An 18,139-nucleotide genomic window follows, 5' to 3' on the forward strand; every position below is an offset into this window, starting at 1 on the left:
GAACATTTTCGATGACGTCCCACTGGAAAATAACATCGAATGTTGCGCAACAGACGCTCCCAGCCTGCAGGAGCGATGCGATCGGTTTTGATATCAATAATATCCGTCCTGAGCGCTGGGTGTTACTAATTGATTGAACGGAGAACTCCGTCCTTGCAGCTCAGGGTGTTAAGTGATATTTTGAGTATTTCTTTTGACTTGAACTTTTGACTTTTGACAGTGCATTTCTGGGAAGGCAAAAGAAGTAACACACAAAAAAAGGGAATTGGTGAATTAATTAACCACTGTCACCAAGCAGCGATATTTATGCGCTCTTCCTGTTCCCAAGTTGGATCAGCTATTACGCCATATTTCGAACATATAGTGAAAATAGCTGATCTACAAGCTCAGAACGGGTCGCGATCGATAGAATAATCGCTAAGAAAATAATCTATTGTTGCATTCCTACTTCACATGCAAATGATGCAATACTGTATCCCCCCCCACCCCCTCCCAGAATCCTCCAGGAGACTGGCATGTACGACCACAGACACAAGCGTGTGGGCACGCTGTCCGGCGGCATGAAGAGGAAGCTGTCCATCTCCATCGCCTTCATCGGGGGCTCCCGTCTAGTGGTGCTGGACGAGCCCACCACGGGAGTGGACCCCTGCTCCAGGCGCAGCATCTGGGACCTGGTTATACAGCACAAGAAAGGTGAGTTATCTAGGGTGTAGTTATACAGCACAAGAAAGGTGAGTTATCTGGGATGTAGTTATACAGCACAAGAAAGGTGAGTTATCTGGGATGTAGTTATACAGCACAAGAAAGGTGAGTTATCTGGGACCTGGTTATACAGCACAAGAAAGGTGAGTTACGCGCGTACCTACAGCTACCGTACATGCACATGCAAACGGACACACTTTTGAGCACGCACGCAGGCAGGAAGGCACGTGTACACACGCACGCACACACAAAACACACACAAATCACACACACGCACGTGCATGCACACACACACACACGCACACACACAGCCGAGTGTGCGTGTGTCCCTCCGTCCCGTTGTTCTGATAAACGTGATTAAATAGGATAAGTTTCACATGATGCTCTAACTCTAATGGACTTTGCATTGAATACGTCTCTGCTTTCCTGAGAGGCAAAGAGGAGAGTGGAAGGAAGAGAGCACTTTGACCCCAGGGAGCGTTCTCCTTATCGGGGCTCTGCTTTCACTTCAACATATAATTAAGCAGAAATAGATTTTTTTTCCCCCCCACCTCCTCCGTTCAGTCCTCAGGTAGCGACAGGCTATAGCTATGAAAAAGAAAAGGTGGATAACTCCCACGACAACTGTAGTGTCAGGCAAACTGCTAAGTATCACCAGCATGTCTGTGAATGGCAGTGAAAAGTCTGCTGTTTAATTGGCCGTGTCGTACGTTTTACTGAGAGTTTTGGTGCTAGGGGAATAGAGATGCAAAATGAACTTTCTGCGCACGCGTGTGCGTGTGCGTGTGCGTGTGTGTGTGTTTGTGTGCGTGTGCGTGTGCGTGTGTGTGTGTGTGTGTGTGTGTGTGTGTGTGTGTGTGTGTGTGTGTGTGTGTGTGTGCGCGCGTTCATATTGTGGGTGAGTGCTTTTGTGCTTTTCCATCAGTTGGAGTTCTGCCAAGCCCATAAATCAGTCGGTAAAAATGACTACTATTGGACAAGTTGACAGCAGGAGAAGTTGCTACATCATTATTTATTTGACAAAAACTGTTCCGTCGCGGTTTAAACAGAAAATCCACCTCAACCGGGCATGATATTTTTTTCAATACTGACGTGATACTGTGATACTTGAAATTCATATTTACCATTCAAACATGATGCATCATATCCTGCTTTTTAATACCCTTTATATTTATAATTGTGCACGCACGCACGCACGCACGCACGCACGCACGCACGCACGCACGCACGCACGCAGTATACTGTTACTGTGTATATGCATCATATTTAGATGTAGGACCCATGAACACAGCATCTAATACAGGCACCTACAATGTTCAATTGTTATTGCATTGCAATCATTTTTTCATCTTTTTTTTTATTGTTTTGCTATGTTGCTGCAATGTTGAGGAGTAATTTGACTCTCTGTATACTTAGCTGAGTGGGTAGGACTAGGGAGGCCGCCTGGGAAACAGAAGGTTCTCGTCCCATCCCCAGTCCAAGTGTCCCTGAGTGGGTAGGACTAGGGAGGCCGCCTGGGAAACAGAAGGTTCTCGTCCCATCCCCAGTCCAAGTGTCCCTGAGTGGGTAGGACTAGGGAGGCCGCCTGGGAAACAGAAGGTTCTCGTCCCATCCCCAGTCCAAGTGTCCCTGAGTGGGTAGGACTAGGGAGGCCGTCTGGGAAACAGAAGGTTCTCGTCCCATCCCTGGGAAACGGAAGGTTCTCGTCCCATCCCCAGGGAGGCCGCATGGGAAACAGAAGGTTCTCGTCCCATCCCCAGTCCAAGTGTCCCTGAGCAACAGAAGGTTCTCGTCCCATCCCCAGTCCAAGTGTCCCTGAGCAAGACGCTTATAAATCACCTAACTGCTCCCCAAGCGCTGCACTAATAGCGCTCACGGCTCCTAATAAATAAACGCACATTTCACATAATATGCAAATATATACAGTGACAACAAAATACCCCCAAAGGAGTGGGGAACCAAATGAGTTAATAATAGATACTCATTACAAGGGGGTTGTAGGTTGTAGCAATAGAGACTCTGTAGAATCTACTCTATACCGTGAATCTGTAGAATGTTGACTGACTTGTCTCGCCCCCTGCAGAGCGCACCGTCATCACATACACCCACCACCTGCACGAGGCAGAGGTGCAATTAGGAAACACAGAAGTGAACCTGACTTACCTGGCCGGTTAAGACTGATGTGTGGCCGGTTAAGACTGATATGAGGTTTGGGGACTTACATGGCCGGTTAAGACTGATATGATGTTTGGGGACTTACGTGGCCGGTTAAGACTGATATGAGGTTTGGGGACTTACATGGCCGGTTAAGACTGATATGAGGTTTGGGGACTTACATGGCCGGTTAAGACTGATATGAGGTTTGGGGACTTACGTGGCCGGTTAACGCTGATATGAGATTAGGGGATTTACGTGGTCGGTTAAGACAACGCGACCAACACCACGTCGGATGTCTCTGTGTTTCCTAATCGCCAGTAGGTTCCAGTATACATTCCGTAGTCACCTACTGGTAATTAACGGTTGATTTTCATTTGAATGGATGCTACTTTAAAACTTGAATCTGTAGAATGTTGACTGACGCCCCGGGCCGGCCTAGCGGTCCGGGCACCTAGGCTGGTAATCCGATTCTACAAAATGGCTTCCAAATCCTAAAAGTTTTCTGGAAAACCATATGTTTCTATGTCAGTGGTGCTCAACCTTTTTTACGTCAAAGACCCCCAGAATTATCTGTATTTGGCTGCGGAAAAATATGTTGTTCCATGGACCCCCCCCAGAAGCAAAGATTTGACTTGAAAACGTTTGGAATATATATTCAAAGATTTGCGCCACATTTTCAAGTAAAACTATGAGCTTATAGATCTGCTATTTTTCAATAGATCTATAAAGTATAATATAACCCTTAAAACACCATCCTGAATGGGTTAAAAAAAAGAATGTTGACTGACGTGTCTCTCCCCCTGCAGAGCGCACCATCATCATGTCCACCCACCACCTGGATGAGGCTGAGGTGCTGAGTGACCGCATCGCCTTCCTGGAGAGGGGAGGCCTCAAGGTCTGCGGCACCCCCTTGCACCTCAAAGACAAGCTGGGCCAGGGCTACAATCTCACCCTCACCAAGAAGGTAAGGCACTGCTTTCTCAAAGCGGAGAAGGCGTAATCGGTGTTGATTTTGACGGCAAATTTAGATTTCTTTTTTTAGTCAGTCTTTTGAATAAACCTTAGTTATATTTTAGTCATCTGAAATGTTTCAGTGTTAGTCTAGTTTTAGTTGACTAAATCTAGTTGATTTAGATTTAGAAAATGTATTTTGGAGGGCCTTGATGTCGTAATGGTTGATTTTACATTTGGTGACATGCTGAAAATAGCCGATATACAAGCTCACAACGCATCGCGCTGCGACGCATTGTGAGCTTGTAGATCTGCTATTTTCAGTATGCAACCAAACATAAAATGCTTTGTCTTTTAGTTCCACTGGATCTCTTCTTCACTAGTCCCTAGTTTTTATTTGTTGAAGAAATTGTCAGTATATTTAGTCTTAGTTTTAGTCATCGTAGCTTAGTTTTTATTTAGTTTTCCTGAGTGAAAAAAGGTAGTCGACAAACATTTTTCGTCATAGTTTCAGTCGACAAAATCAGGGACCCCCTCACCCAGCTACATCATTGATAGTTAGGAACCAAATGGACCCTTACTGGTCTGTAACTCTGAGAGTATACACAGGGAAACAAAGTGACCTGTTGGTTCCATTTGCCTCTGCGTTTGATATCGCCCGCCCATCGCCCACCTCTGGTCATTATTTATTTATTTATTCACACATCCATTTCCTTTTGAAATACTATCTGTTTTGTATGGTAATATAACATTTTAATCATTTACTTAAAAATGTATGCTAACCACTTTATGCCTCAACCCTCGATCCCTGAAGAAGACCTTTTGTCAGGTCGAAACGTTGGTTTCTGAATAATATGATAAATTAATCTTTTGCATCGTGACTTCGAACCGTGCGACCGCTTTTTAATGTTTATGCTTTCACACCGTGGTCAGCACACGCCTTCCAGCTTGCTTGTTAACCACTGTAACCATATGGCATCCCTATTTTATACATACATAATTACTTACTTACTTTTATGTCAAAATATATAGGGCTAAAGTAAGAAAATGTCTCCCCTCAGTATATTGTTTTCATCCCACCAGGCCACGTCCAGGAACTGGCCCTGGTCAAAGTATTCCACTCCACAAGCACAGTAAACAATTATGCAGATGCATTGCTTCCCTTCATGTCGGGAAAGATTGTCTCATCAAAGTGCTGTTATCACTGACAGTCTACCTGAAGCTCAAACAAACAATCTGCTTTTTCTTTATTCGTTTTCATATTGAGGGACAACTTTCTGCTGAAGTTATTCATGAAAGAAAGTAAAAAAATAACACAAAAAAAACTAATACGAAACAAATCAAGATTAAACTCCAACCTCCGCTCCTCAGTGGTGGAAGAATATCACAAAAAAACTACTTGGTAACACTTTACTTAAAGGTTGGGTCTATAATGCATAACATCACTTTTATAATCCGCTTATAAGGCATTATAACACTCATTATAAATGTTTATTATGTATGACAACTTATAACTTATAAGGTCTGTTGCAAGTATTCACATTTTACATGTGAATGTAAAATGTACTTACCAACGTAAGTAAAGTAAAAGTACTACTTTTTTGGGGGGGGGGTTTTGGTTTGTAGATCGGCTATTTTGAAAATATAGAAAATATATAGTGTCATTTTACATTTTAGCTATATATGTATATAACAAGATACGTTTTTTCAGAAAACTCTTAGGATTTAGAACAGTGGTTTAGAACAGTGATTATCAAAAATAGCAGATATACAATCTCACAGCATGTAACTTTGTGCCGCACTGCAAGCTTGTACTGTACATCTGCAACTTTTTAACATTGATTTTTCAGATGGGGGCCCACGGCTAAACGCATATCATTTTGGGGTGTCCTTAGCACGGAAACATTTGAGAACCACTAGGTTCAGAAGGCATTTCGTAGAATTGGCCTCAGGTCTTAATGGGCTTAATGGAGTAATAAGCAAATATACTTTAACTCTATTGCTCAATCTTTTTCATGTCAAGGATCATGTCAAAAAATATATGTAATTGGCTGCGGACCCTCATCTCAAAATAAAAACATTTGCTGTGAGAGAATATATATTCAAAGATTTGCACCACATTTTCACAATTTTTCAAAACTAGCAGATCTACAAGCTGACGTGGCACTCGGTGCCGCGCTGTGAGCTTGTAGATCTGCTATTTTTCCACAGCTAAAGTTTGAAATAATGGTTAAAAGTGGTTAAAAGGTGACACGGATGCATTCAAGGTCTTAATGGGTTTAAAAGTGTACTATTTTCCACCCCTGCCGCTCCTCCTCTGTGCCTCATCGCAGCCCCAGAGTCCCGACTCGCCCCAGTTCGACAGCTCGGAGCTGAAGGAGTTCATCCAGGCCCACGTGCCCGAGGCGCGGCTGAAGGAGGCCCAGGTGGGCGACCTGGTGTACTCGCTGCCGCCCTTCACCTCCTCCAACGCCTCCTCGTACCGCTCTCTGCTGACCGCCCTGGACGCCAACCTAGACGCACTGCAGCTGGGCTGCTACGGCATCTCTGACACCACCCTGGAGGAGGTACGTGTGTGGGTGCACACCCACACTCGCACATGCACGCACGCACACACACACACGCACGCACACACACAAGCATGCCCGCACACAAGCATGCCCGCACACACGGTACACATACAGGCATAGGCCCTAAAGCCAATTTTGGATTTTTATTGCATAAACTTTCTTTGGCATCTGGTGCTGTGACCTCACGGGTCGAGCGGACTTAATGTGTCGAGCTAGATGCATGCTGGGAGAAAAAGCATTTTTTTTGTTCTGAAAAGTTAACGGCCTACTTAAAATCTTAGCCAAACTGCAAGCTCACAAAGCATCACATTGTGATACATTGTGAGTTATTTCGCTATTCACCGTATAACAGCGACAACATTTGTTGTCGTTGTTGTTTAGTTATAGTTTATTTTGGTCCGTTGAACAAACACGAGTGAGTACATACAAGTAAGTCCTCTGAGTCTGAGTGACAATGGTCATTATATAGGGCTTAAGACATGTTTGGTGATATTTCTGTGTCATTGTCACTGCAGGTGTTCCTCCAGCTGACTCAAGACAATCCCCAGACTGAAGACGAGGACAAACATCTGTCTGTATCAGAGTCCATCTCTGACTTTGGATCCACAGAGACTCTGCCAGAGGACCTCGCTGGGAGCATTGACTACTTCAATGACAAGACCAGTGCGTACAATTTGACCATTCAACAGTCCCTGTTATTTATTCATTCATTGATTGGCACACCTGCCTAAAGGATAACACAATAAAAGAGCTTGGTTTTGGTGGTGGCGGGAGCAGAGTCAAGTCAATAAAGTCAATAATAAATACATTTAATTCAGTTTCCAATGTACAATAAAGTTAGGTTAATTATCTCAAAACAACAAAGGTATATTAACCAGCTGCAGCTGTACTACTGAATGGTTATAATTAGGTCAAGACAGAGGGCGCCCGGGTGGTGCAGAGGTAAAGTGCCTGTCCACCACGACAGAGTCTGGGGGTTTGAATCCGGAGCGGTGCATCCAGCTTTCTCAAGCGCCTATACGAGCACAATTGGCCCGTGTTCGGGGGAGTGAAGCCAGGGCGAGGAGGCTGATATTTGTCACTGGATGTACTCCTAGCGGCACCTGTTGGCAGGGAGTGTTGGGTGGGAGGAGTAGGATGAAGGCTCCTTGTCCTCCCGGTGGGGACTCCTCACTGGCAGGTCAGCCAGTTGCAACAACAACAATAAACTCAGCTCCTTATGGAGGCTTGAAGTTAAACTTATCTGCATCTGTGCAAGTCTACACAATTAGAGAATTTAAAATAATTGTTATTCTATCAACGTTTGCCTGTTGTCTCTCCTAACGGCACCACTACAGCATGGAATTGTGGACAAAATCTTATCCAACGATAACAAAATATTATTTTGGGTCTGAGAGGCTAAATCTCATAAAAAAGTGTTTGGAGAAAAAAAAAAGAAATCCACTGGTTTACTTCATTACCTATAGCAACCCAATGCTAATGCACAGTATGTGTGTCCTCCAGGCCTCACCGGCTCGTCCACAGTGAAAGGCCTGGCGCTGGTCTGGCAGCAGGTGAGCGCCATACTGGTGAAGAGGTTCCACCACTCGCGGCGGGACTGGAAGGGCCTGGTCTCCCAGATCGTGCTGCCCGTCATCTTCGTGATTTTCGCCATGGGCCTGGGCTCCATCAAGAGCGACCTGCAGCACTACCCCGAGCTGGAGCTGAGCCCCGCCCTCTACAACATCGGACCCAGCTACTCCTTCTTCAGGTCAGAGGTCAACGACCAGGGGGGTGTATGGGATAGGTCATTTATTTCAGTATAGGGAATAACTTTTGTCAACTATTTGATGTATCTTTGTGATTAAGTTAGACATCAGTTAAAATGGTATACAAAATGATTTTGATGAAGTTATCATCATCACCCGAAACAGACATCTTGAAATTGCTTAAGATGTCATGTCATTGTAGAATGATGAACAATTACCACCACTCACATTTTGGTGAATAGAAAATTAGGGCTTTAAGCAACTACTGTATAGTTGACTATTCAACTAGTCGAATAGTAAATCCACTAGTCAACCTTGTTGGTACTAGTTGACTAGTTTTTGTAGGCCTCAAGATCAGCTAAATGTACAAATATTATTATTAAAACAAAATGTGTTTTTTTGACATAATGGGTAGTTAAACTAGGCAACTAGTCAACTAGTAAAAATCACTAGAAGTGAAAGCCCTATAGAAAATAGCCTATTTGGTTGTAGGGTTGGATCAGACTTTGAAGATATGGGGGTAGTACCTTTGGGTACGGTGGCAGTGGCGGAGGCTCCAGGGTAGAGTGGCCGGATGGGAACCGCAAGGTTGCCAGTTCAAACCCGGGCTCCTCCAGAGTTAGTGTCGAAGTGTCCTTGAGCAAGACACTGAACCCCTAATTGCTCCCGAAGTGCAGCATGGTGCCTTGCATGGTTTCCTCTGTCATTGGTGTATGAATGTGTGTGTGAATGGGTGAGTAATGCACAATCTATGTAAAGCGCCTTGGATAAAGGTGCTATATAAATGCACCATTTACATTTACCTTTGGCTGCTTTGTAGGCGAAGGCGAACATCAATATTTTGTATTCTGTGCGGAACACTGATGTTGGCCTTCAAAGCAACCAACGGTATGGGAAATAGCCAGGACATTCAGAAATAGGACATTCAGTATTGGAAATGCATACAGTATATTGCCAGGCCTTCAGGAGTGGCTACAGCAGTGGTGGAACAAATACTCATATATTACTTCAGTAAAAGAAGCAATAACACAATGTACAAATACCGTCTGTTATGCTATTTTTTGAGTATTTTTTAAGTATAGAATAAGGGGTTAAATCTGCTAAGTAACTTGTAAATAAAGTTTTCAAATAATTGTAGTGGAGTAACAAGTTAAATATTTGTCTCCGAGATGTACAGGAGTAAAAGCAAAAGTATTGAAAATCGGAAATACTCAAGCAATGTAAAAAAAGAAATGTGCACACAGAAATACAGTCTCTATTTTAGGGCCACACACAATGTTGATACTGATTGTGAACTGATGAAGAAAAAAAGAGATAGAGAGGGGGTGCAGATAAGAGAGGGCAAACGAAAGACATGTTCGTGAGAATGATTCCTAAGATGCTAGATGAAAGCGAGACAAGCTGCCATGATTCCTCAATTCTCAAGTAGTATAAGTATCTTTGAACAGAAATATGGCTAGGGAGAAAATGCTAATTCCCATATCAGCCAATATCAAAGAGATATTCCCCGCGCTTCAATGTCCTTACTTACATTGCGTGGTTTCCAATTTTAATGCATATATGTTTTATGTTGCATCTCTATTTCTTTTCCCTTCTTGAGACAGTGAGAGTTTGAGGGTGCCTTAGTATTCTGCTTTAGTACACTTTCATGATGGGTCTCTGCCCCTTCATGGATTATTCTGTCCGACGTGTTAGGTGTAAAGTGTCCTTGGGTGTTTTACAAAATCATAAAATAAACTGCTTGTGTAAAACGGAAGGTAACATAATCTGAGTCTCATCCATTTGGATAGCTGGCCGTGGTTTCCGAATCGGTCAGAATCAGTGATTACAGTGTGTGCTCATTGACTTGAGAGGGTAAACTTATCTCAGATCAGTTGTGCTGCCGTGATAACCTTGATGAATGTCCCTCCTAAATGCTAATCTCCCAAAACACTGCTAATTGTTTTTCGTTTTTAATTAGAACCAGACAAAGCCTTTTCTCTTGGTTTTATTCTCAGTATAATTAACATCCAGCTACTGTTTCACACTACAGCACTAAAAGGGGTCATTTGACTACTTTTAGTCAAATGACTAAAACCAAGTTGGGTTAAAAAACCAGTAGAATAACCATTCAAAGGCTTAACAGCTTCTTTGAACAGCAGTAGTGCACCTCACACACCTAAAAACAAAGTGCTGATGAGCCACTTAAGAACCACAAACAACAATGTTTTCTGGATGATTTTGTTTTTCATCCTGTTATTCTCAATCAGCTTTTTTCTTTTATTTTTTTTATTTTTTCAATTCAACATTGTTCCCCTGGGTTTGATACAGCAGAAAGTATATGTTCACTCATAAGTTCACGCACGCACGCACGCACGCACGCACGCACGCACGCACGCACGCACGCACGCACGCACGCACGCACGCACGCACACACACACACACACACACACACACACACACACACACATTTTGACCTAAATTATTGAGCATCTATTTCAGGGCTTGTTTCATTATTTTGTCAAAAATTGTCTCAAGGACCACTGGATGGTTATATAGCATGCTTTTATCGTATACAAAGCTTTCTTCCCATGCCAGGCCATGGTCTTTTAGAGACACAATCCCAGCCCCCCCTTTTTAATATACAGAAATATAAATAATTCATGCCTGTATACAGTACACCCCCCAACTGTCTTTGAACTCATGTGTTTCATTTTGTGCCCAGCAGCAACCAGAACCCCTCCTCCGGCCGGCTGGTGGACAGCATGATGTCTTTCCCCGGGATCGATAACGCCTGCCTCGACAAGCCTGATAGCCCGTATGTAAACTCACACAACCTCCCCATCTCGTAACTCTTAACCTTGTCACACCTGTCAGCAGCACGCAGACATCTCTGCACCCTTCTCAGACATCGCATCCTTTTCCCAGAAGTGCCTTACTGATTACAGACGAGAATCGGCACCCGGTGCTGCTAACCTCGGTGTCGTGTTTGGCTCTTTAGCATTCCTCCCCTGTACTCACTCACCTTGTTTCATTTGACTACTACTATGTATTTCTGTTTCTTCTCTCTCTCTCTCCCTCTCCCTCTCTCTCTCTCTCTCTCTCTCTCTCTCTCTCTCTTGATATTCCACATTATTTCCATGCTGCACAGATCAACATATGTGGCTGGAAGCCTGAAATGCATGGGGTGTGGGATGGGGAGAGAAGGAGGGAGGGGTGCTGTGATGAAGCAAGCATCATTTGTATTCCATAAGCACTCCATGTTTATAGGCGAGATTTGCCCCTTGCAGGCACTCAAATCAATGTTGGCACTCATGAACCAGACCTCAGAGGTGCAATAAAAACTCTAGGCCAAAAAGGGGGGGAAAAAAGAGAGAGAGCGAGAGAGTGGAAGAAAGAAACAGAGAGCGAGAGAGAGTTTGCGGGTGTGTAGTATGTGTGTGAGGGAGAAGAGACAGAGAGAGACAGAGGAGTGATGTAGTGGTGTGAGATGAGCGTGCGTGTCCAGCAAGTGATGCCCTGCAGACAATCACAGAGGAGTGCTGAGTGCTGCAGTGCCTTCCTGCGTAATCTGCAGGCATGTCAGGGCAGTTTAAACGTCAATAAAAGGAGATATACAGTCAGCCATATGGATTGCTGTTATTACCCTGCTCATGCATACAATAAAAAAGGAATGTGTGTGCATGCATGTGTGTGTGTGCGGGCTTGTGCCTGCGCGTGTGCCTACGCTTGCCTACGTGTGTGTGTGTGTGTGCGTGTGCGTTCGTGCGTTCGTGCGTGCGTGTGTGTGTGTGTGTGTGTGTGTGCACGCGCGATCAATGCATGCACACATATTGCTCACTTTGTGTTAAAATACGTTATCCCAGTGTGCAGATAAATTGCGTTTGTGTGTCTATAGGGTGTTGTTTTACAAATGCAGTGCACTTGTTCAGGACCTTGTCCTTTTGAACAAGGCTACTATGGTGTTTCACCTTGTTTCTCACTTTCAGGTTGTGCAACGCCAGAAACCCTCGCGCCTGGAAGACGAGTGGGAACACCTCTCAGCCCTTTAGCATCTGCAGATGCACCCAGAAGGAACAGGTGATGCTGTGTGTGTGTGCGTGCGCGTCTCTGCTTGTGCATGTGCGGGTGTGTGTGCCTGAGTGTGTGCCTTTGCTCATGTAAGTGGAAGAGAATGCTCAGGTATGGTAACACATTTGTGCTGTCATGTCGCTTAGGTGTGTAACACAAACAACTACCAACCGCCCAATCAGAAGTTTGTGTCCTCCCAGAGTGTTTACAACTTGAGCGACTACGATGTGGAGAACTACCTGGTGTCCACGGCCAACGACTTCATCAGGAACAGGTGAGAGAAGGTCCCATTGTCATACGATAGCTCTTCAGACTTTAGCTGAGTGTTCTTCAAGATTCAACATTCCACATGTGTATTGTCACAAGGATGTACAAGTACATGCACTGTGAAAAACGTAGGTTGGGGGTGCTCCAGTCGCCACGACTGATTTCAGTCAACAGGAATGTATGTGTGTGTGTGTGTGTGTGTGTGTGTGTGTGTGTGTGTGTGTGTGTGTGTGTGTGTGTGTGTGTGTGTGTGTGTGTGTGTGTGTGTGTGTGTGTGTAAACTGTATATATACTAGAATTTCGCCGCCCTTCGGGCGGCTCATCCTAGTTCCGTTGCAGCGCAATGGGAAGAAGGAAATTGCGAGATTTGACAGACTCCACTTCATGTTTCAGCTGTGTTTTTAAACCCAGTATTGTGCCCTTCACATGTATTAACGGATGGGTATTATTATTATTTGTTGTATTTTATTTTCACATCAAAGCAAATTAAATAAAATTAAAATAAGCACACATGAAACTGCTTTTTACTGTTTTGGTTTACTTACAATAAGTTACTGTTTTTGGAAACCAAAAGATGTTGAGAATGGAGCAGAACATACTGTAGTATATTTTTGTGGGGACCTTGACTGCATTATAGTAGGCCTACAATCTTTTGGATTGCAGTGACCCCACATTGTTTCTTCGGGAACAATATTTGTAGTTACAATGAGGGCTACATGAGCCGAAGGGAGAGAAACACGTCGCCTCTCTCCAGTCCGTGCGTGGCTGAATAACAACGGATCGCATCGCTGACTGACACATAAACGCACAGTTACAATTCAGAGGCACTTCAATAAGAAAACTCAACTAATAACGCTTGTGTGTGTTAATCTGCCCGATGCTGACGTTAGTATATAATGTTTAGATTGTTTTCCTCTTGTACATGCGTTTGTGGGCACAGTGGCAGGGGGTGAAAAGCCGATTTGTCCCATGGTGTGCACTGCGCAACTGTGCAGTGTAAAACATGCTGAAATCAAACCACACACACACACACACACACACACACAGTCACTCAGTCACAAATCCTCCACAGTGTGATTACGTGTCTGCAGTGACACTGATGCGAGGTTACAATGAGTCCGTGGTGTGGTGAGACTGGGAAAGGAATAATGCGCGGAAGACCTTGGCATCCGACTGCGCGCGTTGTGTCGATGAGATGGGCGCGTTGGGAAATACCGCACCGAAGCACACTCGCCTATTAGTTTGCATTGCATTTGCACAGTGCGCTCAGTGCGATATTTCCGAACGTGGCCGTTGTGTGTGTGTGGGTGTGTGTGTTGCGTGGGGATCGCCATGTGAGGGGGCTAGCCAATAAGGGCCCTGTGTTGCATGTGGAGAATTGTGTAGGTTAGTGTGTGTGGTGTAGCCGAACGGGGTGGTGAGAACATGAGGGGGATGTAGCACAGCAATCGGTGACCCCTACATTAAGCTGTGTTGCTCCCAAGATGCAGTGCAAATGCGTGTTGTAGCAACCGTAGCCAATGGGAAAACAGGATGCAGTGTTGCCAGGTCCGCGAATTGTAAGCGAGTTGTAAGTAGCGTGTTGAATGGCATTTTTTCTGGGGTTGTTTTCATAGACCTGGCAACAAATTAGGCGGGGGTGTCGGTGCTTGTGGCGTGTTTGTGTTTATTATTGATATTGATGTTGTTTGTGAGTGTGGACGGGAGGCGGCTGTAGTGGCAGTGCAATGCCAGTTTTTACGCGGGTGTTGTTGAGTGTGGAAGTGCGGCGCGACATGAGGAGATAGCCGTGGATCGACGCGGAGGGTAAGGCTGTGTCGTGTTAGTGTGTTGTTGCAGTGTGTGTTGCAGCGTGTTGCAGCGTGTCAGTGACGTAGTAGCTGGTGACTTTATTTTCCTGGCTTGGGCACACCTTTTGGGCACACCTTTTCAAATGTATAATAGATATGCACACACACATACATATTTGTTTTGCTTGAATCCCTGTAGCTTTTAGTAGTCTGTGATATAACACCAGTGCCACATTTTCTAAATATTGTTTTAACTATCTTACATTTACATGGAGTTACTTAAGCAGGGATAGAGTAGGGATTTAGGAAAATAAAAATGTGTACAGGTTGGGTTTTATTTGTATTCCTTATGGGTTATGATAAGATTTTGGAGACACCACCAGACTTAGCTTTACAAAGGTGCTTAATTTATTGGGGCCGTGGAACACATGCTTAACATAAAGATAAAGTTAGAATGAAAAATGTAATGGACTAGTGTAATGGAAAGGCTAGATAAGAACTTATTAACTTCCATAATGGGAAACAAAAGGCTGGAGTTTAGTAATAATACATAAATGGAAACAGGCAGAGTTGAAATTAAAGAGCTTTGTCAATTTAAAAAAAGCTAAAAACTAAATAGGCCTACTCCAATGGTTCTTAGACAGTGGAATGGAAGATTTGCTTTGGTTAGTCAATAGTCATTATTTAGGATTTAAAAGGAGAACCATATCCTCTTAGGTCTGATCGATCTCACTTTGACCTTTTATTTCCTCAGGTACGGTGGATTCAGCTTTGGCAAGCCGCTCCCTCCCGGGTTACAAATGGATTTAATGGATGTGCCCAAAAACCGGACCGTTTCTAAGGTAACCTTCCTCTGCTTTCCAGAGTGCCTGCTGTGCCATTAGCCATCTTAATTGTGAGATGAAAGTTTAAGAGCGACACCCCTAACCAAAGTCGTTATGGTACAATTGCAGCCTAGATGCTCATATGCAGATGAGGCTGTGTTAATATACCATCAGTGGCATCGTTATTCCATTTAATAGCTCCACTTGTGCCCTGTGTTTTTCCTCTTCTGAAATGGTCCACAGTCAGTGTTTATGTATATGGTGCCTCTGGAGGATTCAAAGGCACCATATACATAAGCATGCTTGAACTGTTTTTATGATAGAGAACTGGAGATGGTCGACTTCGATGTGTATGTTCTGGACTAATAACTGTGTGTGTGTGTGTGTGTGTGTGTGTGTGTGTGTGTGTGTGTGTGTGTGTGTGTGTGTGTGTGTGTGTGTGTGTGTGTGCGTGTGCGTGTGTTGTGAAGGTCTGGTATAACCCTGAAGGTCACCACACGATGCCAGCATACTTGAACAGCCTCAACAATTTCATCCTCCGCTCCAACATTCCTGCAGACAAAGACCCGCGGAAATATGGTAGGGCATGATGGAGCGAACCTCTTGACTTCGCTGTAACTCTTTATGTATCAACACTGAGTAATTAATAGAATGCATACAGCAATGTGTGCTTTGCTGTTATCCTCCAGGAGGGGAGGATAACATACTGTACACAATGTCTCTAAACACTTTAGCCCTAAACAAAAATACCCGATAAGCTCATTGTGAGCTCATAGATATGCTATTTCCACTATTTTAGAAAGATTCTAAATTACAAATTTGAAAGAACAAGAAAATATAGGGTTAATGTGGTTAAGAATATACTTTCTAATAATAATTATTGCTATAGACTCAGTGTTTGTTTAATAACAGGGGTCTCCCCATCCCTCAGCTCCAGTAAATCAGAAAATACATTTTCAGGTCAGGACACCAATTTCATTCAGGATTTGGATTTCACTTTTTCATCTTGTATCCTGCATGAGTTTTCTCAAATCATGCAGGATACAAGATAAACAAGTGCATTTGGAAGACAAGAAACCAATACATGAAAAGACAAAAGCTTGTGAACTGTCTCACAAGCTCATAGTCTTTGTGGGCTTCTCTCCTGAATCCTGATTTGATGACATCCGTAACCCACCTGGAAATTATTGTTTTGTTTTGTTTTATTAAATAGCTGGAGAGACAGGAGACCCCAGTAGCAATGATCCCTCATGCCTGTGTTCCCTCAGCCCTATTTCAGCTCTCTTTAGGGTTCGGCTTGGGATTAGGGGTTAGGGTGAGGTTAGTGGTTGAGGGAACATTGAGAGGGAACGCTGAGGAAACTTTGGTACGCTCCCGCAATTAATATAGATATAACTTTACCTTTTTAACTAAAAAAATATAAACAAAAAAAGGAAAAAAAACTAGTCTCAATTTTGAAAAATTGCAAAGTGTGGTTGCCGCAATCGCTTACATAGGCCCCTCCCACTAAGTCTGCTAGCTAATTACAATGTCAAGACACCCCTGTGATCATGTGGAAGTAATTCGGAGGGGACTTATCCCCCCCCAAAATAATTTTTCTGCAACAAATGGTTACATTTTTTGCATTTGCGGCTCCCCCTATGGATGAAAATGGAATTGCTTTTGGCTCTGTGTTGCTGAAACCACCCGTGACATGTGATTCAAACTTGGGATGGATTGGACATTCCGTTCATGATTTGTGGCATTTTTTTGTAAAATAGGAAAATATATTTTGATTTTATAACCTACGGTTCAAGAGTTCAAAACGTAAAGTGGGCTGTTATAGCGCCACCATGAGGCCGACCGATATAATTATAAGTTAATTCATTTTAGTAATTATTATGAACCTCCCCTCTAAGTTTTGTAACTATAGCGCTTACGGTCTCCGAGGAAAAAATACTTGAATGTGAGTTTTCACATTTTCCCATTCATGTCAATGGGGACATTTAATGTACGAATTAATTAATATCAATTAAGCTATACAACATTTCTCTTAGCAATGAGCAAGCACACCATTCCCGATGAAGCCGGTCGATTTGAGATATGGCTCAAGTGCGTGCTGCCAAAACTGTGGGAGGAGTAGCGAATAAAAAAAAAAGGTTACTCTAGAAAGAAGATGAAGAAGAAAGTGTTACAATTACTATAGTCTGGTTGCCTTTTTAGGGCAATCACACTAATAAAGCTCTCTCAACAGTGAATGTGTGCAACCACAGACAATTTCACATGCTCAAAGGCTGGGGGGCGCTGTGAGCCCTTTAGACTCCTTGAAATGAAATATCTGCATGCAGCGAGAATACAGATAAGCCCTGCTGGCTGGATAGGCATGCTGAGGGAATGAGGCAGCCACGCTTCACTACAGTTTCAGCACGCAGAATCAGACCTGACCGTCTGCCTCCGGGCACGAATAGACAAGCACACACTCACCCACCCTCCTACCCACCCGCCCATGCACGTGCATGCACACACTCACGCTGTATAATGTAAAATATATGTATCCATCCATACCGTATATACCACAAATGCACACAAGATGAAGATAAGTGCATGTTCGTACGCACGCACGCACGCACGCACGCACGCACGCACGCACGCACGCACGCACGCACGCACGCACGCACACACAACTTCTCTTCCGCCTAAACATCCCCCTACAGTCAATAAGAGAGGTGGTTGTGGAGTGCAATCATTCAAATGTGACCTGTAGACTCACAGAGGAAGCATGTGGAGCAAGAGAGAAAGGATCTAGGGAGATTGCTTTTCACAGCGGGTGGTCTATCTATCTAACACGGAGACCCTCGGGTGGTTCAGAGGCTGCTTCCTGTAGTCTACTCATGCCTTGGGCAAGCTATATGTGGGCCATGAGCCCTGTGCTCCCTAAATTCCCACAAACGTTAAGAGATACCGATTGCTCAGTCGTGCTGTAGCGGGGAAGGTTGATACCATGGAAGCAAGTTGTTAGTAGTTTGAGCCACAGCACTGTCATCAGTAAGTAAGTAAGTACCTCAGAGAGGCTTATTGTCCGTGTCGGCCGAGAACAAGGG

General features: G+C 44.0%; 1 protein-coding gene across 1 annotated transcript in view; it reads left to right on the top strand.

The window, feature by feature from the left end:
* Positions 1-18,139, top strand: part of abca12 (ATP-binding cassette, sub-family A (ABC1), member 12) — a 102,706-nt gene that overhangs the window by 65,741 nt on the left and 18,826 nt on the right. The window contains exons 48-57 of the mRNA XM_079518737.1: positions 497-693; positions 3,666-3,823; positions 6,144-6,377; positions 6,896-7,043; positions 7,884-8,130; positions 10,836-10,925; positions 12,097-12,187; positions 12,325-12,452; positions 14,990-15,077; positions 15,530-15,638. Coding sequence (XP_079374863.1) covers positions 497-693; positions 3,666-3,823; positions 6,144-6,377; positions 6,896-7,043; positions 7,884-8,130; positions 10,836-10,925; positions 12,097-12,187; positions 12,325-12,452; positions 14,990-15,077; positions 15,530-15,638 — 1,490 coding nt within the window. The remainder of the gene's footprint in view (positions 1-496; positions 694-3,665; positions 3,824-6,143; positions 6,378-6,895; positions 7,044-7,883; positions 8,131-10,835; positions 10,926-12,096; positions 12,188-12,324; positions 12,453-14,989; positions 15,078-15,529; positions 15,639-18,139) is intronic.

This window comes from Electrona antarctica (genome assembly GCF_951216825.1).
Source record: "Electrona antarctica genome assembly, chromosome: 13".
NCBI classification, from domain to species: domain Eukaryota; kingdom Metazoa; phylum Chordata; class Actinopteri; order Myctophiformes; family Myctophidae; genus Electrona; species Electrona antarctica.